This window comes from Lagenorhynchus albirostris, chromosome 19, assembly GCF_949774975.1.
Source record: "Lagenorhynchus albirostris chromosome 19, mLagAlb1.1, whole genome shotgun sequence".
Classification (NCBI taxonomy): Eukaryota; Metazoa; Chordata; class Mammalia; order Artiodactyla; family Delphinidae; genus Lagenorhynchus; species Lagenorhynchus albirostris.
The window spans coordinates 46,254,967-46,280,717 of NC_083113.1; the positions used below are offsets into that span (position 1 = coordinate 46,254,967).

The 25,751-nt window shown below is 43.2% G+C and overlaps 1 protein-coding gene, 1 non-coding gene and 1 pseudogene across 14 annotated transcripts in view; 2 read left to right on the plus strand and 1 right to left on the minus strand.

The window, feature by feature from the left end:
• Positions 1–5,547: 5,547 nt before the first annotated feature.
• LOC132510539 (U6 spliceosomal RNA) lies at positions 5,548–5,654 on the minus strand. The gene has a single exon (XR_009537343.1). It is a non-coding gene; the product is annotated as a U6 spliceosomal RNA (small nuclear RNA).
• Positions 5,655–9,840: 4,186 nt separating this feature from the next.
• The window catches only part of ZNF19 (zinc finger protein 19), a 56,990-nt gene continuing 41,079 nt past the window's right edge, over positions 9,841–25,751 (plus strand). For 7 of the 13 annotated variants that reach the window (XR_009537081.1, XR_009537087.1, XR_009537088.1 and 4 more), the window contains exons 1-4: positions 9,841–10,049; positions 10,608–10,672; positions 22,727–22,879; positions 25,016–25,080. Coding sequence is in view for 1 of the 13 variants with exons in the window: in XM_060130899.1 (XP_059986882.1) it covers positions 25,048–25,080 (33 nt within the window). In the remaining 12 variants the exon portion in view is untranslated. Of the gene's footprint in view, positions 10,050–10,607; positions 10,673–11,885; positions 12,479–22,711; positions 22,880–23,199; positions 25,101–25,751 lie in introns of those variants that run through there. The other 6 variants (XR_009537082.1, XR_009537084.1, XR_009537089.1 and 3 more) reach the window with 6 other exon arrangements.
• Positions 15,101–15,179, plus strand: LOC132510535 (U6atac minor spliceosomal RNA; annotated as a pseudogene).

Genomic DNA, 25,751 nt, shown 5'->3' on the forward strand with positions numbered 1-25,751 from the left:
ACCAGTCACACCCTCTCCCGGTTGTAACAACCAAAAGACATTGCTAAGTGTTTCCTGGTGGAAGGAGCAAATCACCCAATTGAAAATCACTGCTTTGGGGGCAAGACCCAGGCATCACAGTTTAAAAAAATCTTCCCAGGTGATTCCAATGTGCATTCCAGTTTAAGAGCTGTGATCTGATGGAATTTACTTTGGGAAGCTTATCCTGGTGGAGAGTCCCAGGAGTTTTGGAGTGGGTTTTTATAAACTGTGATTTAATATTGATTCAGTAAAAATGAGTATATTCTGAGCCAGATGAGCAGTTCCATTCATCCTATCTAGTAAACATCTGTTTCTTTCTATTAAGGGGACTTTAGAAAACAAAGAGGCTGTGAACATCATGAGAGGTTAGCAAAGCCAGCTGAGCATGTAACTTAACAAGGAATCTTTACAGTGAGCTAATGAAAGGGACCTGAGGTAATGGAAGGTCTAAACAACACTCGAGGGCCATTGGGGGGTACCTTATTGGTGCCAAGATAGTATCTACCATTGAATGGAGGTCCCCTGTGGGCTAGGGTCTTGTGCTAGGGGATCTATTTACATGTAATCAAATAAGACATCTAAGTTAATACTAACTGTAGTAATAATAATAATGAATGGGGCTGGCTGAAAGAGTAGGTATGACTAACTGTAGTAATAATAATAATGAATGGGGCTGGCTGAAGGAGTAGGTATGTCAATACTTTTGAAACATGCTTTAAACCTAACTGGTGTACATAAGCGTTTACACATTTCAAGCATGCTCCTCAGTCCCATTGTGGCAGGAACTGTAAGTTGGTTCACAAAACACCCTTTCCATTTTCTTTCTATTGTGGAAGCCAAAAAGCTAAAAACTTGCCTTCCAAATTCCTCTGCTGTTGGGAGTAGCCATGTGGCATAATTCTGGCCATTAAGAATGCAAGCCGGAAAAAAAAGAATGCAAGCCAGGACTTCCCTGCTGGTCCAGTGGTTAAGAATCCGCCTTCCAATGCAGGGTACGTGGGTTCAATCCCTGGTCAGGGAACTAAGATCCCACATGCCGAGGGGCAACTGAGTCTGCATGCTACAACCAGAGAGCCCACATGCTGTAACTACAGAGCTCACGTGCTCTGGAGCCTGCACGCCACAACTAGAGAGAGAAAACCTGCACACCACAACTAGAGAGAAGCCCACGTGCTGCAATGAAAGATCCCCTGTACCGCAACTTAGACCCAATGCAGCCAAAGTTAGAAATAAATAAATAAATACTTTTTTAAAAAGAATGCAAGCCTACGAGGACAGGAATTTTTGTCTGTTTCGTTCTCTGCTGGTCAAAATTCACCACGTTGTACACCCTAAAAATGTCCAATTTGGGTGGGAGGATAGGACAGATGTTTAAGGCTACAAATTTGCAACAAGTAGTAAATAAGTCCTAGAGTAGTCCCAGTGTAGTGAATATAGACAACAGTATTATAATCATCAACCTTGCTAAAAGACTAGAACTTAATTGTTCCAGCCACTAAAAGAAAGGATAATTACGTAATGTGGAAGAGGTGCAAATAATCACTACAATGGCAATCATATGATACTATATAAATGTATCAAATTAGCATGTTGTACACCTTAAGTTTACACAATGTTATGTCAAATATATTTCAATTAAAAAATTTAAATATCCAGTCTATTGTACATCACTTTTACTTCAACAGTGTGAAAAGTAAAAGAGCAATTGTTAAGAAAATTAAAAGGCAAGTTAGAAATTGGAAAAAAACAAAAACAAATTTCTTGGTCCTGCAGGAAGCCAAGGTGAGAATCCTGAGGCGAAAGGAGACACCAAGACTCTGAATTTCAGGTCAATTGCAAGGCTGATATTTACCCAGCTAACACTAGATGTCACCATTGTGCTGTGGAAAATGTAGCTGACATTCAGGTGTTCTATTTAATATTCAGGACCGAGGGAAGCCTTCAAGTGTTTGAAATTGTTCATTTCTCTCCTCTCCTGATCCCAGTATATGATTACTGTGGCCTTATTAAAACTCCCTGAACCTTGATTTTCTCATGCGTATGATTCATTCCGCATCCCTTGAGCCGGGTAGTGCTTGAGGTTGTCCAAGCTCCAAGGAAGACACCAGGGAGGGCGCCGGCCTCAAAGCTCCTGGTGGAGGGTCTCCCCGTGCAGCGGTTCCCACCTCTGGGTCTCTGCCTCGGACCTGCGCTATCTTCCCCCACCCCAACCCCGCTGTCGGAGGCCACACAGCTGCAAGCTCCACTACTGCAGCCTGAGCTGGAAAGAGAGCAGCCTGGGGATGGTGAGCTCGAGGGAAGTGTGTGCAGATGGCACTGCCCTGCATGAGAGGGAAAGAGGCAAGGAGGCCGTGCAGAGTTTTAGAATGAGGAAACCTCCTGGCCCTGAGAGACAGAACAGCCCCCTGGGTTCTGTCACTGAAAGCTGAGGCTTTAACCAAGGCTGTGGAAGTGTCCAGTTGTTTTGGAGCGTCCAAACCCAGCAGTTTGGTACACCACATGTAGCACAGAAGTTATCGTTCCCCAAAGTCTTTAATGATTCCTGGGCTTTGGCAAGAAATATCAGGAAAGCACATATTGTACACGGAATAGAGGAAAATGATTAGTGAGACCTCACTAACATTTTAATTTGTTGCATTAGTAATTCAGAAATTTCTGTTTAGGATAGTGTACTTCATGAGTATATGGGGTCTTGTCCTCAGTGAAAAGAACAAGGGCTCTCCAGGTAATTATAAACAGAAGCTCTCTGGTTTGTGAGGGATGTCTAGGTAAAGGCAATCTCCTTATTCACAGGCTTATTTACCCTTGGATTTATGGAAAGTAGCCCAATTATCTAGGCAGAGTATGTTTCATACATTTCCTGTATTGATGCATTTAAGAATGTTTTAACCAACTTACATTTATTGTGATAAATTTTGGTCTGACATCTGTCATCTTGAATGCTTTTAATTTTTAATGATTACTTGTGTCCTATTTTGTCCCTTTTGCTTTCTTTGCTCTTTTATCAATTTCTGTTAAAGATTTTTTTGATGTGGACCATTTTTAAAATCTTTATGGAATTTGTTACAATATTGCTTCTGTTTTATGTTTTTTGGTTTTTTTGGCCTCAAGGCATGTGGGATTTTAGCTCCCTGACCAGGGATTGAACCTGCACCCCCTGAATTGGAAAGTGAAGTTTTAACCACTGGACTGCCAGGGAAGTCCCTCTCTTTTCTCAATTTTTTAAAAGGTATTTCTCCTGGTTTTATTCTACTAGTGGAACTATTGAAATTTTTTTTAAAGTTCTTTAAAATACTTCAAGTGTAGAAAAATTAAGAGAATAACAAACACCCATGTACCTCCCCTCAGCTTTATCATATCTGACCATTTTGTCATGGCTGTTCCATGTGTTTTTTAGAACTAAAGCATTACAGATGGAATTGAAGTCCCCTGTATACATCTTTTGAATTGCATTTACCTCTCTGTGGTTCCAGAGGTAGTTACCATATGAATTTGTTGTTATTCATGCTCATAGATGCTTTAAAACTTGTTGTATATGGTTATTTCCATAAACATCATAACATTATTTTACATGTTTTTAATGTATATAAATAGTATACTTGATATTTTCTTCTGCAGCTTACTTTTTAAAATTTTTAATCTAATTTTTATTTTATATTGGAGTAGAGTTGATCTACAATGTTGTGTTAGCTTCAGGTGTAGAGCAAAGTGATTCAGTTATACATATACATATATCCATTCTTTTTCAGATGCTTTTCCCATATAGATTATTACAGAGTAGTAAACAGAGTCCCTGTGCTATACAGTAGGTCCTTGTAGATAATCTATTTTTTTTGAACATCTTTATTGGAGTATAATTGCTTTACAATGGTGTGTTAGTTTCTGCTTTATAACAAAGTGAATCAGTTATACATATACATATGTCCCCATATCTCTTCCCTCTTGCATCTCCCTCCCTCCCACCCTCCCTATCCCACCCCTCTAGGTGGTCACAAAGCCCCGAGCTGATCTCCCTGTGCTATGCGGCTGCTTCCCACTAGCTATCTATTTTACGTTTGGTAGTGTATATATGTCCATGCCACTGTCTCACTCTGTCCCAGCTTACCCTTCCCCCTCCCCGTATCCTCAAGTCCATTCTCTAGTAGGTCTGCATCTTTATTCCCGTCTTGCCCCTAGGTTCTTCTGACCTTTTTTTTTTTTCCCATATATATGTGTTAGCATATGGTATTTGTTTTTCTCTTTCTGACTTACTTCACTCTGTATGACAGTCTCTAGGTCCATCCATCTCACTACAAATAACTCAGTTTTGTTCCTTTTTATGGCTGAGGATAATTTCGTTGTATATATATGCCACATCTTCTTTATCCATTCATCTCTGGATGGACACTTAGGTTGCTTCCATGTCCTGGCTATTGTAAACAGAGCTGCAATGAACATTTTGGTACTTGACTCTTTTTGAATTATGGTTTTCTCAGGGTATATGCCCAGTAGTGGGATTGCTGGGTCATATGGTAGTTCTATTTGTAGTTTTTTAAGGACTCCATACTGTTCTCCATAGTGGCTGTACCAATTCACATTCCCACCAGCAGTGCAAGAGTGTTCCCTTTTCTCCACACCCTCTCCAGCATTTATTGTTTCTAGATTTTTTGATGATGGCCATTCTGACTGGTGTGAGATGATATCTCATTGTAGTTTTGATTTGCATTTCTCTAATGATTAATGATGTTAAGCATTCTTTCATGTGTTTTTTGGCAATCTGTATATCTTCTTTGGAGAAATGTCTATTTAGGTCTTCTGCCCATTTTTGGATTGGGTTGTTTGTTTTTTTGTTATTGAGCTGCATGAGTTGCTTGTATGTTTTGGAGATTAATCCTTTGTCAGTTGCTTCATTTGCAAATATTTTCTCCCATTCTGAGGGTTGTATTTTCATCTTGTTTATGGTTTCCTTTGCTGTGCAAAAGCTTTGAAGTTTCATTAGGTCCCATTTGTTTATTTTTGTTTTTATTTCCATTTCTCTAGGAGGTGGGTCAAAAAGGATCTTGCTGTGATTTATGTCATAGAGTGTTCTGCCTATGTTTTCCTCTAAGAGTTTGATGGTGTCTGGCCTTACAGTTAGTTCTTTAATCCATTTTGAGTTTATTTTTGTGTATGGTGTTAGGGAGTGTTCTAATCTCATACTTTTACATGTACCTGTCCAGTTTTCCCAGCACCACTTATTGAAGAGGCTGTCCTTTCTCACTGTACATTCCTGCCTCTTTTATCAAAGATAAGGTGACCATATGTGTGTGGGTTTATCTCTGGGCTTTCTATCCTGTTCCATTGATCTATATTTCTGTTTTTGTGCCAGTACCATACTGTCTCGATTACTGTAACTTTGTAGTATAGTCTGAAGTCAGGGAGCCTGATTCCTCCAGCTCCGTTTTTTTTCCTCAAGATTGCTTTGGCTATTCGGCATCTTTTGTGTTTCCATACAAATTATGAAATTTTTTGTTCTAGTTCTGTGAAAAATGCCAGTGGTAGTTTGAAAAAAATATGGAACGCTTCATGAATTTGCGTGTCATCCTTGTGCAGGGGCCATGCTAATCTTCTCTGTATCATTCCAATTTTAGTATATGTGCTGCTGAAGCGAGCACCAGCTTACTTTTTTTTTTTTTTACAACTTTATTTGTTTATTTATGGCTATGTTGGGTCTTCGTTTCTGTGTGAGGGCTTTCTCTAGTTGTGGCAAGCGAGGGCCACTCTTCATCGCGGTGCATGGGCCTCTCACTGTCGCGGCCTCTCTTGTTGCGGTGCACAGGCTCCAGATGTGCAGGCTCAGTAATTGTGGCTCACGGGCCCAGTTGCTCCGCGGCATGTAGGATCTTCCCAGACCAGGGCTCGAACCCGTGTCCCCTGCATTGGCAGGCAGATTCTCAACCACTGCGCCACCAGGGAAGCCCCCTAGCTTACTTTTTAAATTCAACTTTATAGACTTGAGATTTAACCACATAGCTCAAGTTCATTCATTTTCACTGATGTTTAATATCATGGTTTTATATTTTCCATCTCTGTCAAGCTGTGCTCTTCAATGGGAGAGGCCACAACAGTGAGAGGCCCGCATACCGAAAAAAAAAATATATATATTGGCAAATCCAGTTTTGGGTGTGGGTGTGGGGAAATGGGCGTTCTTGTGCTCTGTTGTGACCATAAATTGATGATGAACTTTCTGGGTGGCAGTTTGCTAGCAGTGTATGTAGTAAAATTTTAAATATGCTACCCCTTAGACTCAGAAATTCCACATCTACTAGAAATTTACTCTCAGGTAATAATAAAATTGTATTCAGAAATATACTTATGAGAGTATTTCTTGTAGCTTTATATACAGTTTATATTAATGATAAATTAGAAATGACCTAAATATCCATCAATAGGTGGATATATAATCAATATCCATCAATAGGTGATTAGATAAATTATTATAACTGCTGTGGAATACTGTACAGTCACTTAGAACAATATTGGGAATCACTGTTAATATGAAAAAGACATGCCCATACCTTGTTGACTGACAAGTAAGTTATGGTTGAGCATACATAGTATGATACCTGTTTTGGGCCAGATTCTTGCAGAAGCAGAGCCTGAGATGGGGATTCTTGTGCAAGTGATTAATTGAGTGTGCTTAGGAGATACAGGACCAGGGAAAAAGCTAGGCAAAGATGTGGTCTTAGCTGGGAACTAATTTCATGTTGATCCCATGAGAATTATGGAGCTTGAATACATCTACTACAATATTTTCTATAAAATTGAATTTATGGTCATGTAATATGCATATGAGCTTATATGCATGGAAAGATTTCTACAAAGGTATTTACCAAATATTGTTTTCTCCTGTTTTCCGTGGGATTTCTAATAATTTTTACATTGCTTGGTATACTTTTTTTAAAAATTATTCCATAGGTCTTTTATTTGTATCTAACTTATCAAATTTTTTTTTAGTTCATCTAACCACTTTTTTATAATGGTGCTGATATATATTTTTTTATTTTTTAAAATTTATTCATTTTTTATATAGCAGGTTCTTATTAGTTATCTATTTTATACATATTAGTGTGTATATGTCAATCCCAATCTCCCAATTCATCTAACCATCATTAACCCCCTCCCCTGCTTTCCCCCTTTCATGTCCATATGTTTGTTCTCTACATCTGTGTCTCTGATTCTGCCTTGCAAAGCAGTTCATCTGTACCATTTTTCTAGATTCCACATATATGTGTTAATGTACAATATTTGTTTTTCTCTTTCTGACTTACATCACTCTGTATGACAGTCTCTAGGTCCATCCACATCTCTACAGATGACCAGATTTTGTTCCTTTTTATGGCTGAGTAATATTCCATTGTGTATATGTACCACATCTTCTTTATCCATTCATCTGTCAATGGGCATTTAGGTTGCTTCCGTGACCTGGCTATTGTAAATAGTGCTGCAATGAACATTGGGATGCATGTGTCTTTTTGAATTATGGCTTTCTCTGGGTATATGCCCAGCAGTGGGATTGCTGGATCATATGGTAATTCTATTTTTAGTTTTTTAAGGAACCTCCATACTGTTCTCCACAGTGGCTGTATCAATTTACATTCCCTGTTGTACTTTTTTATAGAATTTGAATTTTCTGTGTTTACATATTCTTTTATAAGGATGTTTGTAAACTTTTGCTTTTTATTGATTTTAAACTTACATACAGTAAAATTTACTCTTTTTTGGTTGTATAGGTCTATGAGCCTGGACAATCACATAGTTATGTAATCACCACTACTGCAATCAAGATTCAGAACAGTTCTATCATTTCAATAAAACTCTCTGCTGCCCATTTGTAGTTAAATCCTCCCTTAACCCTTGACCTTGGAAATCACTGATATAGGAAACAATGTTATGGAATTAATGTGGGAAAGCTTCAGATACAATATAAATGACATCACTAGTGAAGCCACATAGGGGGAAAAATTGAAAACCATTAAGTTGTGGCTATTCCAAGTGTAAACTGAAGGCTCTCCAGTATCCTAGTGTTATTTGGTCAACCTTCTCCTTTTTCTATTTTTTCTCCCCCTCAATATTCCTAAAGGACCACTAACTGGTAGCCAGGGCTCCCCTGCACCCGAGATCCTGAGCCTCCAACAACATGAATAGATGCCCTCAACCCCATCCTTGGAAGCCAAGTATCACAGCCTCTCTATGGAAGATCTGTCCAGCCAGAAGCCCCCCAGAAAAGACCTTCTGTCTGTATCCAGAGCAATAAATTGGGCTGAAGAATTCTGCCTAGAGTCTAAGTCCCCTTTGTATTTTTCCTACTAGTTGAATTTGAACTGAATTACAGAGTTTACAGTCCAGCCTCATCAGGGCCTGATAATTATCTGTCTAGGAAAAGTGGAACTGGAAGTGTTTGCAGAGCCCCAGGAGATGTTAAGGCCCTCAGTGACTGAGTTGAAGCAGTGAGAATGGAGATAAAAGCCAGGGTCATACTGCAAAGGTGGCCAGAAAGCTGCCTAGGTTGCTGTGAGATCTCAGATATGTCTCCTTTTTCTAGGATTCCATTTCCTCGTTGAAATAACAGAGTGATTTTTTTTTTCCTTAAACAGGGCTGACTTTTGTTTTGTTTTGTTTTTAATTTATTTTGCCATGCTGGGTCTTAGTTGCAGCATGCAGGATCTAGTTCCCGGGCCCCCTGCTTTGGGAGTACGGAGTCTTAACTGCTGGACCACCAGGGAGGTCCTTGGAGTGATCTTTATTTTATTTTTAAAATTATTTATTTATTTATTTTGGCTGTGTTGGGTCTTCGTTGCTCCATGCAGGCTTTCTCTAGTTGCGGCGAGTAGGGGCTACTCTTCGTTGCAGTGTGCGGGCTTCTCATTGTGGTGGCTTCTCTTGTTGCTGAGCATGGGCTCTAGGCGCGCGAGCTTCAGTAGTTGTGGTTCACAGGCTCTAGAGCTCAAGCTCATTAGTTGTGGCGCAGTGGTTTGGTTGCTCTGCGGCATGCCGGATCTTCCCGGACTAGGGCTCGAACTGGCGTCCCCTGCATTGGCAGGCGGATTCTTAACCACTGTGCGCCACCAGGGAAGTCCCTGGAGTGATCTTTAAATGAAGAAGGCATATCTCAGAATATTTTGTTGTCAGCCAAGAGCACTGGGACAGAATAAACATTGTCAATTTTGAAGTAGTCTGGATGCTAATTATGTGTGATGGGAAATTAAGAATATCTAAATATTAATTTCTAGAGCAGTACCATCCAGAAGGCTGAATAAATGTACAGGTGATTTATATAAATGAGCTTGTGTGTATCTACAGTTACAGCTGTTTCTCGTTACAAAGAGTTATAAACAGTACTGCCTTGATCCAGCTGTTCTTTATCGTGACTGGGCCTTTTTAATAGCCTCCTAACTGCTTTCCTGCCCAGCTTAAATCCATTCTTCATACTGCAGTTGCAACTTGATTGACCTACAGCGAAATCTGACCCGATCCAATGAGCACAGCCAGCTTGACTGCAGTCAAACAAGAGAATCCCCAAATGCTAGTGCTCATCGAGGCTGGCCTTTGGCTTCCTCCGCCCCATACAAAATGCTGAAAGGCAGTGCCACCATAGGCCACCGGGAAAAAAAGCAGCCTGCTCTTCGTAGGAGTTGGTCCGGGTGAAAGGGAGTGAAGCCCCCAGAGAAGCGCGGGCGTTCTACAAGAGCGGAAGCGCAGGCTCCATAAAGCGCGCCAGCTGCTGAAGTACTTCCGGAGCGCCGGAGCGCCGGAGCGTCGCCGCCCACCGTCGGAGGTGAGTGCAAGGTGAACAGGCGTTCTTGTTCCACATTCCGGCCGGGCAGCGCCACAGGTTCCCCCAGGCCCCGGGGAGGCGGACCCGGGAGGGGGTCCGGCGGTGGCACAGGGCCGCATCGAGCGAGGAGGTCTGCGGGCAGTCCAGCCCTGCCCGGACTCCCTCAACCCCCCGCCGCGGCCGCTTTGGGAGTGGGGCGGGGGTGTGGACTGCCTTGGAAGGGGTGGCCCCGGTAAGTGACACGCTACGGTTTAGAAAGTGACCGTATCGAGCGCCTACTAAGTGCAGTGTTGTTCCAGGTTCCGGGGACGCAACTGTGATTGAGACGGACGCGGGGACTTTTCAGCCTCATGGGAAAGTCGATATTAATCAAGTCTGATCATAACCGCTGCTCCTGCTCGTAATAACCCCATTGTTTGGGGGCAGAAGACGATGTTCTTAACGTTCATGGGCCCTGTGTGGCCTGACATCTTGCTTTTGTTTACGTGTATTTTTTTGCTCTATTGTTTCACGCGGGAGAGAGCATTACTTAGTGGTTATGAATACAGATCTTGTGGCCTAAGATAATTAAACTTTCTAAGGCTCATTTCTTTGTTTTGGTCAAATGAGGACAACAGTATTACATATCTCCTAGTACATAGTAAAGTGCCCGAGTTCTGAGCCTGGCATATTGCAGGCCTTCAGTAAATGTCACCTGTCGTTATTCGCAGCTAATACAGGTTTGCAGGTTTAAAGGTAAGGTATTGACTGAGTTGGGCTCACTCTTGTTTCTCTTTGCTTCTTCTCTCAGCCCCTGCCCTTCATTGAGAGGGAGCCCCGGTGATGGCTATCAGGCCCCTTAAAGCCTGGCACAAGGTGAGCATGGGATCCCTCAGATGTGTTTTCAAGAGATATGATTTGAAGGAAATGGAGGATGAGAGGGGTGATTCTGACACAGTCCTAGAGCCAAAGCAGTAGGAAGACCCCTGTTCACACATCCCTCATCCAACTCCCCTCCTCCCCCAGTGAGACTGGATGATGGTGAGAGGCTAAGCAGCAGAGACCCCAGGGCCCAGGAAGTGATGGCTGGAGATAGCTGGAGAGAATGTCCTGGGAAGCAAAAGTACGGCCTCCTGCATTCTGAGGATTTCTGCTCAGCCAGAGGATCTCCAAGTTCAATAGTTTCCCCCACAGAGGGATATGTGAGAATGAGGGACTCAGGCTAGTGGTGTGGATCACAAGGTTCTTGGGAAGTGGGGGCAGAGGGACAGCAGGAGGAAGGCAAGAAAAGGGGGGCCTGTGCTGAAACCGCACAACTCAGATGGGACTTGAATCCAGCCGAAACCCAGACTGGGACTTGAACTCCCTGTTTTTTAATTGAGATCACACACCTGGTCTCAGGATTTAATGACACTCAGGTTCTTTATGTCTCCTCGAAGAAAGCATTCAGTGAGAGACAAAGTGATAGGTAAGAAGTGGATTTATTTGTAGAGATACACATTCTATTAATGTAAGTTCCTGTGCCCAATGCACAGTGAGGCCAAACAAACTGAAACGTTGAAGTTTGGAGCAGAGAAAGGTTTATTGCAAGGCCGTGCAAGGAGATGAGGTGGCTCATGCCCTAAAAGCCCCAAACTCCCCAAAGGGTTTCAGCAAAGCACTTTTAAAAGCCGGGTGAGGGAGGGGGGTGCAGGGTGTGTGGTCAGCTTGTGCACAGTTCTCTGATTGGCTGATGGTGTAGCAGGATGGGGTCACAGGGCTAACATTATCAGTCCTTAGGCTCCAGGAGGCCTGGGGTGGGGGAGCGGTTACATCTGCAAAACAACTCAGGAAATGTGCATCAAATGCTACTCTCTAAGTACTTCAGAGAGGAGCTAAAGCAGAGGATACGGGGGAAGGCCTGTCCCAGGAAGGCCCCATGGAGTCCTGCTGGGTTACAGTTCCACAGACAGAAAGTGGTCCATCTCAAAGGGCGAGAGTGGCCCTAGGAGAAACACACTCCACAGAGACAGTGTGGGCCATCTCAGAAAGTGAGAAGCCCTGGGTTTCTCTGGTGGTGCAGAGGTTAAGAATCCACCTGCCAATGCAGGGGACACGGGTTCGAGCCCTGGTCCGGGAAGATCCCACATGCCACAGAGCAGCTAAGCCCATGTGCTACAACTACTAAGCCAGTGCTCCAGAGCCTGCAAACCACAACTACTGAGCCCACGCACCTAGAGCCCATGCTCCACAACAAGAGAAGCCACTGCAATGAGAAGCCTGTGCACCACAACGAAGAGTAGCCCCTGCTCACCGCAACTAGAAAAAGCCCGCAGGCAGCAATGAAGACCCAACATAGCCAAAAATAAATAAATAAAATAAAATAAAAAGGATCCGCCTGCCAATGCAGGGGACACGGGTTCGATCCCTGGCCTGGGAAGATCCCACACGCTGCGGAGCAACTAAGCCCCTGTGCCACAACTACTGAGCCTGCGCTCTAGAGCCCGTGAGCCACAACTACTGAAACCTGTGCACCTAGAGCCTGTGCTCCACAACAAGAGAAGCCACCGCAATGAGAAGCCCGCGTACCACAACGAAGAGTAGCCCTCACTCGCCACATCTAGAGGAAGCCTGTGCACAGCAGTGAAGACCCAACACAGCCAAAAATAAAAACAAATAAATAAATAAATTTATTCAAAAAAAGTGTCTCTAATATTCTGACATTTGTTGCCTGTGGAGCTTAGGGTCAGGATCTTGGGCTTAAGTTTGCTGTTGTGTGGTGATCCATTTAAGTGTTTTAACCCACAGAGTTGAGGTCAGGTTGGCATTTTCTATAGATCATTCTATGTGCTGGACAGAAGGTGGACTTGGAGGATGAGTCTGGAGTTAGGGAGTGTTGCAGTGCTCCACAGGACAGTTGCTGAGGAACTGAAAAATTATATGGTGAGTAATGATGGAGAGTAGGAGTCAGATCCAAGAAATACTTAGGAGATAAAATTGGCAGGATCTGATTACTGATTGTGTGTCAGAACTGAGCAGTGAGTAGGGAAATGGTTAAGAGGGATTCTCGGGTTTCTAGCATAGGAGACCAGGCTGAAAGTGTTGGTACTAACTCACTGAGACAAGGGATCAAAATCAGAACCAACATCATGTCTGAGCATTTGTTTCTCACCATTTGTTTCTCACGTACTGAGCAGTTGGTATGAATTTGGAGGAGCAAAGGAGCCAGTTTAGGAAGGGAGATGAGTTCAAAACTGGATTGTGGCTCATATGAATGAGGAACATAACTGGGATGAAGGTTGTATCAGCTTAAAGGAAAAAAAGCACAACATAAGATCTGTGAGTTGAGTTTATTCAGTGTTTTACTAAGGACTGTAGCCCAGGAGACAGCCTCTCAGCTCTGAGAAACTGTTCTGAAGAGATAAGGAAGGAGCCAGGATGTATATGAATATTTGCCATGGGGGAGAAAAAAAAAACATGTCAAACATCAAAAGATTACTCCTAAACACAAAGACATCTTGAGTTAATGATTTTAGTGCTTTGCATGGGAAGATTCAAGAATTTGGGGTCATTGAAAAATTTCCTTAGATATGTATCTTAACTAACTAGGGGTTGTATCCAGAGCACAGAACGATTCCTGTTTTTCTCCATCCTGAATTCTTCTCCATCCTGAATTCCTCTCAGGCGCATTGTGGGTGGAAGACTGCAGTGGCTAATGGCTTGATCCTTGTAAAACTGGAATGGCAGGCAACAATATTTTTTTCTTTAGTCATCAGGGCATCTGAGTTAGCCATGTGGTGATGCCAGAACCTCATGAGACCTTGGAGTGAGGAGATGGAAGGGTCATCACTGCACAGGGAAGGCACCAAAGAGACCAGGGGATCAGATCATGGCACTGTATGGGAAGGGAGAGTTGGGCTGCTGGCAGGTTTGTCTGGCAGAGGACAGATTATGTGAGGGGCATAAAGAGAGACGGCCCGAGGAGCTACCTAGCAGCCATTAGAATCAGGAAGCACCTTCTCCTAGGAAGACCATCCGGAGTTGAGTAGGCTGTTCAGAGGGAAATCTGCTGGAGGGGCTCAAGCAGAGGCTTCACAGTCCCCCCACCCCCCCCCTTTTTTTTTTTTTTTTTTTTTTTTGCGGTACGCGGGCCTCTCACTGTTGTGGCCTCTCCCATTGCGGAGCACAGGCTCCGGACGCGCAGGCTCAGCAGCCATGGCTCACGGGCCCAGCCGCTCCGCGGCATGTGGGATCCTCCCGGACCGGGGCACAAACCCGTGTCCCCTGCATCGGCAGGCGGACTCTCAACCACTGCGCCACCAGGGAAGCCCAGGATATATTTTTTAAATAGACCTTTATTGGAGTATAATTGCTTCACAATACTGTGTTAGTTTCTTGTGTTAGTTGTAAGAATGGATATTTCTGATAAACCCTGAGGCTGTGAGCCACGTGGCAGAGCAGTTATCCTGGGTTCCCTTACCCAGCTGCTCTCTGCCCGGGCGCCCCCTTCCCGATAAAGTGTTTTGCTTTGTCAGCAAAAAAAAAAAAAAAAAGATATTTCTGGGTCTCTCCTTCAAGCATTCATTCTTCTGACTTTCTTAGTAAGCATTCAAAAGCATAGGGCTTAGGACTGAAAACCTAATAAGATTTTCTTTTCTCTACTTCCGTGCTGTTATCATGGTAGTCACTAGCTACATGTGCTTATTAAATTAAACCCTTAAGCACTTGAAGTGGGGCTGATTCAGATTGAGAGATGCTGTAAGTACCAGAGTTTGAAGACCTAGTATAAAGAAATGTAATTGAGGGGACTTACCTTGCAGTTCAGTGGTTAAGACTCTGCGGTTCCACTGCAGGGGGCGTGGGTTCCATCCCTGGTCAGGGAACTAAGATCCTACATGCCACGCGGCATGGCCAAAAAAGTAAAATGTAAAAAAATGTAAATGACCTCATTAATAATCTTTATGTTGATTTCATGTTGAAATAAAATTTTGGATATATTGGGTTAAATAAAATATATTATTTAAATATATTAAATATATTACATAAAATGTATTATTAAAATTAATGTTGCCATTTTCTTTTTACTTTTTTAATGTGGCCACCGGAAAATTTAAATTACATATGTAGCTTGCATTTATGGCTCACATTATATTTCTTTGGACATCCCTCTTCTACTGCAGAGCATATCCTTAAGCCCCCTTACTTAGCCATCCGTGCATAAATGTTGGTGCATGTGGAAAGTCTAGAACACAGAGTTTATGGCTGACCTGAAGAGTTCTGTCCTAGGGAACTTACTGCATGGGAACAGAAAATGAGAGAGCAGTCATGTTGTATGAAAGGAGAGAAGGTTAGCAGTCCCCTTGACAAGGATGGAAGAGGCCCTTGGACCTGACAACATGTATTCAGAAAATGAGAGAGCAGTCAAATGGGAGTGTGGAGCAGGGGCCCCACCGCGGTGCCTTTGCCATCGTGACAGAGTTCCGTAATGGGCTCTGTTTTAGAAATACTAACTCAAAATAGTATGTAATTTGATTGGACTGAGGAGAAAATGAAGGCATAAACCCCTATTCCATTGTCATTATATTGCAATTAATAACTTTGGAGGCCTACACAAGTTTGGGGACAGGGTGATGTAGGGATGGAAAGGATTGTGAGAAATGTCCTGGTACCACCTACAGAGCTTAGTAAAAGTGTCAGTGAATTGGGTAACGTAGGGGAGTCCTGATATAAAAACAGTTTTTATGGTAGATGACACTAGACTTAATGCCACGAAGTTTGAGTTTCCTTGGGACACCCACCTCCCTGGGTATAGCAGGCTGTTGAGAATGCAGCTCTGTAATCTTGGGGAGAGGTCAGGTCTGGAATTGTACAGTTATTTTTGAGCCAGAATAATTTTATTATTGCAGTGCGTGAGTTGTATGCCTATTTATACAGAGTAACAAACAATTATTCAATCATTTATTTATCATACTTATTTATTGTCTACTATGTGCCAGGTATTGTTCAAGACACCCAAGATAGCAGGAAAGAAAACAAAGTCCCTGCTCTCATGGAGCTTATGTTCTAGTGGTTTAAGATCAAGGTCAGCTAATTTGTAAAGAAAAGGAAAAATAAAGCAGGTGTTCAGCACATAGTTTTATTTTGCAAAAGATATAAAAAGCTAATATTTTAGAATACAAATTAACAAAAGTGTACAAATTGATAAAGATCAACACTTGAATATAAAATTTATTTTTTTAACAACTCAAAAATTTAGAAATATTGGTTAAATTTTGTGCTTCCCTGGTGGTGCAGTGGTGAAGAATCCACCCCACAATGCAGGGGACATGGGTTCAATCCCTGGTCAGGGAACTAAGACCCCACATGCCGCGGGGTAACTGAGCCCACTCGCCACAACTACTGAGCTCGCACGCCTCAGCTAGAGAGCCTGCGTGCCAGAAACTACAGAGCCCACGTGCTGTGGAGCCTGCACGCCACAACTAAAGAGAAAACCCGCACACTGCAATGAAGAACCCGTGCGCCACTAGGAAAGATCCCGCATGCCTCAAGGAAGTCCTGCGGGCCGCAACTAAGACCTGACGCAGCCAAAAATGAATGTTATGAGTGCAGGAAAGCTTTTGCTGTTAAGTCAACATTAAGTCGGCATCAGAGAATCCACAGTGGAAAAAAAACATATGAGTGTAGCAAGTGTGGGAAAACCTTTAGGACTTCCTCCCAGCTACATCATCTTGGGTATGCCCACCCTAGAGAGAAGCCTGTCCTGGACCTTGGTTCTTTTGGCCTCCCAGCATTTTTTACCCCATTTTCATGGTAATTACTGCCCTACTTTTGGGGGAAATATGACTCTGCCCCAACACAACAGTTCATGTGGTTTGGGTGGAGCTCTGTTCCCTACTGCAAAGGTGGAACATGTAGCCTAGTCTGGCCCATCTGTACTGTTCCTTCCACCCACCACAATGGTGGGTTCAGGTGACCCAAGTTCATCCAATCAGAATGGACCCTTTGACTGTGCAAAACCTACCATGAAGTGACATTCTTTTCTGCTGGACGTGGATGTTAGCCTTGACCCACGTGAAGGCTGAGAAGAAAGCCAGCCCTGCAAACAGAGATGCAGAGAACTAAACTTGCCTCTGGATTTTTCAGTGATGTAAATCAAAAAATTAAATTCTTTGCTTAAATAGTTTTGAGTTGGGATTTCTTTCACTTGTAACAGAATCCATACTGATATTGAGCCATTTCAATGTCTCATATGTTTCAAAACCTTCAGAGTTAACATAAACTTGATTTAGCTTCACTGATTCCACACTATGAAGAAACCTTTCATGTGAGTGAGGTATTGGAAAAGATGTAGCTATGATTCTGATGGTTCATACAGAGGCAACCATTCAAGTGTTGTGAATGTGGGAAAGCCTTTAACCCTCGATTAAGCCAAGTCAACATTCAGGCATCCTAAATGGTTGGAAGTTACAGCAATTTAAGCACTTTGATGAAAATTTCAAGTTATTATAAAACAAAATCTCTATCGAATATTCTGTAGGGTAGATGAATGTATTAATTAGAAAATATTTTTTAAAGTATTTATTTCCTACTCAGTTTCTAATAGAAGTGGATGCTGAATTTTATCTTATTTTAGATTGTTAAAGATGATATTTCTTTTTTGACCTATTTATATAGTTAATTAATGTTTTTCCTAATATTGAGTCATGCTTATGTTCTCATAATCTTAGTTGGGTATAGTGTTGTTAAGTTTCTTTAAATGTTGCTGGATTATATTAATATGTTTAGGATATTAGCATCTATATTCATAAGTGTGATTGGCCTGTAATTTTTTTCACTCTTTGTCAAGATTTGGGACCTGAATTATACCACGTTGCTAAAAATAGTTAGGAGACTATTCTTTGTGCTTTGGAACAGTTTCAAAAGCCTAGCAATTATCTGTTCTTTGGGGATTTGAAAAAAGTTCACCTGTAAAGCTGCCTGGACCAGTTGCTTTTGTTGGGGGTAGTGTAGAGCAGAGTAGAACTTTCACTACTTTAGTAATTCCTTCCCTGGCATTGTCCATTACATTGTCTATTTCTTCTTGAATCAATGTTGGTAACGTATAATTTCCCACTGACATTTATAAATCATTAGCTTAGCATTGTACCCAAGTTATTTTTCTTATTTTAAAAAATATTTTCAAATATGCCCCTTGTCATTCCTGTTTGTTTGTCTATAAAACCTATAGGAAGATTTTTATTACTCATATTTCCGTGCAAAAGCTTGATATTATCATTATAATGCCTGGCATAGCATGTTTGCCCTGCCCTTTGATCTGGTTAGGGGGCTTTTACACCCAAGGAAATGGCTTTGGTTCTCAGTCTGAAGCAGGATTTTACAAACGCAGCACTATTGACATTTAGGACCTGTTAGTTTTTTGCTGGACACTGTCCTGTGAGTTGTAGGATGTTTAGCCTACCCACTGGCCTCTACCCACTAGATACTATTTGTGATGTTCTCCCCTACCCTCATTCATAACAATCAAAATTGTTTCCACTGGTCTAAAGAGATACTGAGGATATGTTTTTGTAAAAATAAGGAGGAAGTTCTCTTCTTTGGATGCCTGTCAACCTGTGCCTTGTTACTTCCCAGGCCACCTTGTACTGTCATCTACTGTCATGGCAGTTTTTCAGTTCCAGATTTAACCTGTTGACTGAAATCTGGCCCTGAGAGAATGACTTCACCACTTCCTCTTTACTTGACAGCAATCTACCCCTGCCTGGGGAGGGGAATCATTTTTAGTAGTGGACTTATAATTCTGCCGAAACCAAAGTGATTCAGATAAAGAAATGGTTGAAGTCACTTGAGTTGAGGTTTGTTAGTTCCTGTTGTTGCTTCCCCAACAGAATACTAGCCCTTAATTTGCCATAGCTGTTCTTTAATAAATGCTACTAACCAGTAACATTTTGTGGCACTTATCTCTGCTAGGTGCTCCACAATGCATTAACTTACTAACTCCTAACAGCCTTTGAAGTACTGTTATCTTGTTTCAGTTAGGAAAGTGAGGAACAGAGAGGTTAAGTAGGTTGCCCAAAGATACAGCTAGTAACTGGAAGAGCAGAGATTCAAACCCAGGCAGTCTGGCTTCAGAGCCCATGCTCTAACTGTCACAGAGTGATGCCCTAAAGTCTGGAAGCAAGATCTGTAACAAATGTAATTCAGTGACCAAAAAGACACATTTGAGGTGACTTTGCTATGCGCTTTGTGAGTGGAAGACACTGGGGATCAGATCAAGGCAAAGGGAGGCTGTATAGTGGCTTTGGAGAAAAGAGGGCGGTGAATGAGTTGAGATAAAACAGCGAGGCATATCTAGTACAGAGTGGCTCATTGTGTTTGACAGTCTCAAAACTGCTGTTGTCAGGGAGGTAGCATGTGCAGAAGTTGAAAATACAGCTCTAGGAGGCAGAGGACCTCGTTCCTAGATTCCCCAGTAAGGCTTAGTGGCTGCGTGGCACTGGCATTTTTGTTGCTACAACTATTTGAAAGTAGTACCTTCATAGTAAGTGCCTGAGCCAGACAGCTGGACCCCCAAGGTGTCTCTTATCTCTAAGGTAACGGAGTAGCTCCATCTTCCTGAACTTGAGTATCTAGCAGATTATCCATGATATGTGACCTAGGTGCCACTGCTGGAGTCCCCCTCTAACTGACTTACTGTCTTTGGATCAGGCTTGGTTAGGTTCAAGTGCACATAATTGAAAATCCAAAATAATAGAGCTTAAAACAAGAATGGAGTTGATTTTTCCTTTTTTAAAAAGAGATCTGGGGACTTCCCTGGTGGTGCAGTGGTTGGGAATCTGCCTGCCAATGCAGGGGACACGGATTCGAGCCCTGGTCTGGGAAGATCCCACATGCCGCGGAGCAACTAAGCCCGTGCACAACTATTGAGCACACGTGCCACAACTACTGAAGCCCACGCGCCTAGAGCCTGTGCTCCGCAACAAGAGAAGCCACTGCCGTAAGAAGCCCGGGCACTGCAATGAAGAGTAGTCCCTGATCGCCTCAACTAGAGAAAGCCAGCACGCAGCAACGAAGTCCCAAGGCAGCCAAAAATAAATTAATTAATTAATTTGAAAAAATATATATAAAAATAAAAGAGATCTGGAGATAGGCAGCTGCACACTGGCAGCGGGAATCCTGCCTCCTTCCAGTTCACCGCACTGCCATCCATCAGATGGGGCAATATCCTCATAGTCTAAAGCAACAGCTAGAGCTCCAGCCATTCCAGGATGCAGGATGGAGGAAAAGAAGAGCATGTCACCTTCCTTTCAAGGAAATATCCTGTAAGTGCTGAGAACACTTCCACTTCTACTTCACTGTGCAGAACTTAGTCCTGGGAGAGCCACAGACTTACAAGGATGGCAAGAACTGTCCTTGGATGAGAGATAAGGTGCCAACCCCTGATGAACTTTTCTGTTACTAAATAAGAGGGACAAATAGATGTTTGTACAGGCAACTAGCAGCCTCTAACACTGCCAACATGTCTTAACTTTATATGTCTAAAGTAGTTTGCACGTACTGCTGTAACAAATACCACAGACTGTGAGGCTTAAACAACGGAGATTTATTTTCTCACAATTCTGGAGGCTGGAAGTTCAAAATCAAGGTGTTAGCAGGTTTGATTTCTCCTGAGGCCTTTCTCCTTGGCTTACAGAAGGGCAGGAGGGGCAGTCATAGGAGACAACACAGGACATGAAGAGGTAATCAGTGCCACTGGGCATTATGGCAAGGTTGGTGGCAAGTGGGTACAAACATGTACAGGGAGGCCATGCGAGATGCCCCTGAAGACACCACGTCCATCTGCCAGGGATGCTGGACTGTAGCTTGAGCAGCCCCGTGTTGTATCCATTACAGAGTTCAGGCATCACATGTGTGGGCAGACAGTATTAACACATCTGTAGAAATCATACTGCTCATACTTTCTCATCAAAGATGTAGATTTGTTGCAATTAGATTTTTCGTCCACCTGGAATTTATTTTAGTGATGGTGTGAAGTAAGAATCTTATTTTTCTATTGGGATATCCAAATGTTCCAGCATAATTTATTGAAAAATTCCTCCTTTCTCCACTGCTTTTTTTCAGCTCTGATAAATGATTGACATGCAATTTAATAAGCTTATTGATTTCTACAAAGGTCTTGCTGGGATTTTGATTGGCTTGCTTTGAATATATAGAGCAATTTGAGGGATAACTGACATCTTAATAATACTGAGTTTTTCAATCAATGAACACAGTATCTCAATTTATTAGGTATACATTCATCTCTTTTGTGATTATTTTATAGTTTCAGCATGCATATCTTGTACATATTTTGTTAGGCATTAAGTATTTCATGTTTTTTATGCTGTTGTAAATGGTACTATTTTTTAAAATTTATTAAGGTTGCAGGAAATTTTATTGCTGGAAATTTTGGTTTCCAACAATTGATCTTTTTTGCACCTTTACTTTAACTCTGTGACCTTGAAGCCACACAACTCAGTTTGGGACTTGACCCACTGTCTTTTTTTTTTTTTTTTTTGCGGTATGCGGGCCTCTCACTGTTGTGGCCTCTCCCGTTGCGGAGCACAGGCTCTGGACGCGCAGGCCCAGCGGCCATGGCTCACGGGCCCAGCCACTCCGCGGCACGTGGGATCCTCCCGGACCGGGGCACGAACCCGCGTCCCCTGCATCTGCAGGCGGACCCCCAACCACTGCGCCACCAGGGAAGCCCTTGACCCACTGTCTTTTAATAAAAATCACACACCTGGTCTCAGGACCTACTGAAGTTTAGGTTCTTTATGTCTCTGAGCGGAAGGAATTCAGCGAGAGGTGAAGTAGATTTATTGAGAGAAATACACACTCCACAGAGAGAATATGGGCCATCTCAGTAGGCGAGAGGCCCTGAAATATGGGGTGGTTAGTTTTTATGGGCTGGGTAATTTCATAGGCTAATGACTGGGAGGATTATTTCAACTGTCTTGGAGAAGGGTGTGGGGATTTCCAGGAGTTGGGCCACTGCTCACTTTTTGGCCTTTTAGGGTTAGCCTTGGAACTGTCATGGCACCTGTGGGTGTGTCATTAGCATATGGCAGTGTGTTATAATGAGCGTATAATGAGACTCGAGGTTTACGGGAAGTTGAATCTTCTGCTATCTTGGACCTAGTTGGAGTTTTTTTTTTCTTCCTTCCCACTCTGTGAGGCATGCGGAATCTTAGCTCCCCCACCAGGGGTCGAACCTGTGCCCCCTGCAATGGGGGCATAGAGTCTCAACCACTGGCTGGTCAGGGAAGTCCAGACCTAGTTGGTTCTAACCAGTTTATGTCGTATCCTCAACAGCTGTCATTCCTTTGAAGGTTGTACCCTGGCCCCTTCCCTCCTGTTTCAACCTTGGTAAACTCACTTGTTAGTTCTAGAAGTTCTGTAGATTCTTTGGGATTTTTTTGTGTAGACAATCATGTCCTCTGCAAATAGTAACCATTTTATTTCTTTATTTCCAATCTCTATGCCTTTTATTTCTTTTTCTGGCCTTCTTGCACTTGCTAGGACTCCCAGGAGGATGTTGAATAGTAGTGGGAAGAGCGGACATACCTGCCTTGTTGCCAACTTTACAGGGAAGGCGTTCTCTCACCATTAAGTATGTTTTCAGCAGCAAGGAGATAATCACATCAAATATAGTCAATATAGGTACTGCAACAAAACATTAGGTTAACTTTACATTTTTTGTCAGCCAAGGCAAAAATGACGGTGCATGATACTTAAGTTCCACTATAACTTCATCAATTGCAATGTGATATGAAAACATCTATGATTTCTATTGTTGACAAAGTTGCAAGGCACTGCTGATACTACTGTGGTTTTTGCCAACATATAATTGAAGGAAATGCTAAGTTTCAGCTAGAGGTTAGCTTAAACAAGGATAAGTTTTTTCTATTCTAGGTCCGTGGTTAAAAACGTGCGCCAGGGGTAGAAAGGCAGAGTCCACAGAGAGGAGCGTTCTGGCTTCCTAGAGAGGAAGCTCGTGAAGCTTGGGCGTCGCAGCCGGCGTAGTGACGCACTTCCGGTCACGCCGCACATTGCACCTTTCCTGAGGTGAGTGTTGGGGGTTTGTGGCCCCAGCAAAAGTGCTGGGGCCACGCTCTTTACTCCCCTGGAGGAGGCTGTCCCCTTAGTCCCTGATGCCGAGGAGGAGGGAGTCGGGCGGCGCCACCGGATCCGGGGAGCGAGGGCGCCCGCCCGGCAGTCCAGCCCGCCCTGGCGCCTTTTCCCCAGCCCGCTGCGGCTGCCTTAGGAAATGGAGGCTGGATATGGAAAGGAGACGCCCTTTGACCCGACACAGCCACAGCCTCCCCTGCTCCCTGGTCCAATAACTACTTACTGAGCAGCTAAATGCCAGCTGCTCTTGTAGGTTCCCAGGATGTAGCTGCGAATGAGACGGCCGTGGGCCCCTCCCCCAGGGAGCTTTCAGTTTAATGGAAAACCCCCTGTTAATCCAGTGCGATCGTTTCACTCCACCTGCTCTGAACCCTGTAGTTGCGGTCTGTTGCTTTTAGGATGAAGACGAAGTCCTTGACGTGCAGAGGCCATGGGGGACTTGGCCTCTTGCAACTTCACCTTCGTGTTCAGCACACTTCCCTTGGCTCTGCTACAGTCTTCTTGGACTTTCATATCGGGAACATGTTTTTGCACATGCTGTTACTTTCGGAAAGATTTTTCTTTCAACCTAGTTAATTCCTATTCTTAAGCCTCCCCATCTAGGATAAATTCTCCCTGGCACTAATCACGATTGTGGTCTTAAAGCTAACTATGAGAATCTTTGATTTCTTTAGTCTAAGCTCCGTGATGGAAGAGATCAAACCTTTCTCTCTCCACTGTTATCTCCTGTGTCTCATGCTTGGCCTGGAATGAAATAAATATGTGATAAATGTTTGTGGGATGAAGAAAACATACATCAGTGTATTATCTCAAACTGGGAGAGGTGGTATACAAGAAAGGGAATCCAGTGCTAGTGGAGTGTGTAACCCAGGGCCCCCGACCTGATCTGTGGAGACAGGCGGTGATCTGAAGGGTGAGCAGGCACTTACGTAGAAGAAGAGAGGTCAGGCTGCTGGAGAGTATTGCACACAGAGACTGTCAGTTCCAAAGGTTCTAAGGTTGGAGAAGAGTGGTTCATGCAGAGGAACAGTAGGTACAAAGATCCTGAATTAGCATAGTAGATAAACTGAAAGAAGATGAGGCTAGCAGGAAATTGCAGCATGCAATGAGTTTTGGAAGATGCTGGCTTTTTGGTAGAATATGACCGGTTAACAAGAATACAAAGTGTCTGTAGGGGATGATATAATTAAAGTAATAACCCAGACCTTTTGGCATGTTTTGTGGCCTCTTCAGGGTCCTTTGCTAATTTGTTTCTGGTTATTACTGGGTGTAGAGTGGGGTGATGATCAAAAAAATGCCTGCCCCAAGGTCCAAGAAAAGGAAACCTTACTCTAAGATTCTTTTTCTGATTTTGGGGGGGCTACTTTTACCTGTTTTTCCATATTAACCTTAGAAGCACTTTATCAAGTTCTAAAAAAAAAAATATATCCTGTTGGGATTACTATTGGAAGCACTTGGATGTAGTTATTAAACGCTTGGCTTCTGGAATCTGGCTTATCTGGTTTGGGAATCCAAGTTCATTCATCCACTGGGTGACTGACCTTGGTAGAGAAAATTATTGTCTTAGACTTGTTTTCTTATTTGGAAAAAAGAAAAGGTTCAAAGGATTATTGTGGAGATTGAATGAGAGAATATGTATTTTTCCTCCAAAAACACGTTTCTATTTTTTTTTTTTTACTTTTTATGTTTCTCAGTAAACTTCTATTTTAAAAAATGAAGGTCTGGATTTCCTCTTGTTAGGGTTTGCTCTGAGTTTTCTGGTGTCTTTTGCTTGTTTTGCTCTTTGTGTATTCATGTTCCCCTCTACTCTTGTCTTAGGACAGGCAGCATTGCATGATGTTGGTGAGTACAGCCTGTGGTGCTGAGGGCAAGTTACTTACCTTTCAAATTCTCAGTTTCCTCAGAATTCAAACTTCATGGCATAGTGTGGATTAAAAGAGGAAATATTCATACACCACTTACCAAGTAGCATTTAGTAAATGATTGCTACTGTTACCGGCAAGTTTGTTGATTTAAAGGAGAGCCTTTGTCTGGGTTGGGCTCACTCTTGTTTCTCTTTGCTTCTTCCCTCAGCCCCTGCCCTTCATTGAGAGGAAGCCCAGGTGATGGCTGTCATGCCCCTGAGAGCCTGGCACCAGGTGAGCTGTGATTCCCTCAGGTCAGCCTTGGAGAGATCTGATTTGAAGGAAATGGGGGATGAGAGAGATGATTCTGGCAAAAGTCTTAGAGCCAAAGCAGTAGGAAGACCCTTGTTGATTCTCATCAGTAGGACTGGATGCCAGGGAAAGCTGATGATGAGGGATTGAACAGCCAGAAGCCCAGCAAGTGATGGCTGGAGAGAGTGTCCTTGGCAGCAGAAGCCTAGGCTCCTGCACTCTGAGGATCTCTGTTGAGCTAGATGGTTCCCAGTTTCAGTGGTTCCTCCTACAGAGGGACCTGTGAGAATGAAGGACTCAGGCTGGTGCTGTAGGTATTGATTACACAGTGAGAGTAATCGAGATTAGCGAGGTCACAAGGTTCTTGGGAAGTAGGGGCAGAGCGGTGGCAGGAAGAAGACAAGAAAAAGTGGGCTTGTCCCATTTATTAAAGAAGTTGAGGGCTTCCCTGGTGGCGCAGTGGTTGAGAGTCCGCCTGCCGATGCAGGGGACAGGGGTTCGTGCCCCGGTCCAGGAAGATCCCACATGCCGCGGAGCGGCTGGGCCCGTGAGCCATGGCTGCTGAGCCTGCGCGTCCGGAGCCTGTGCTCCGTAACGGGAGGGGCCACAACAGTGAAAGGCCAGCGTATCGCAAAAAAAAAAAAAAAAAAAAA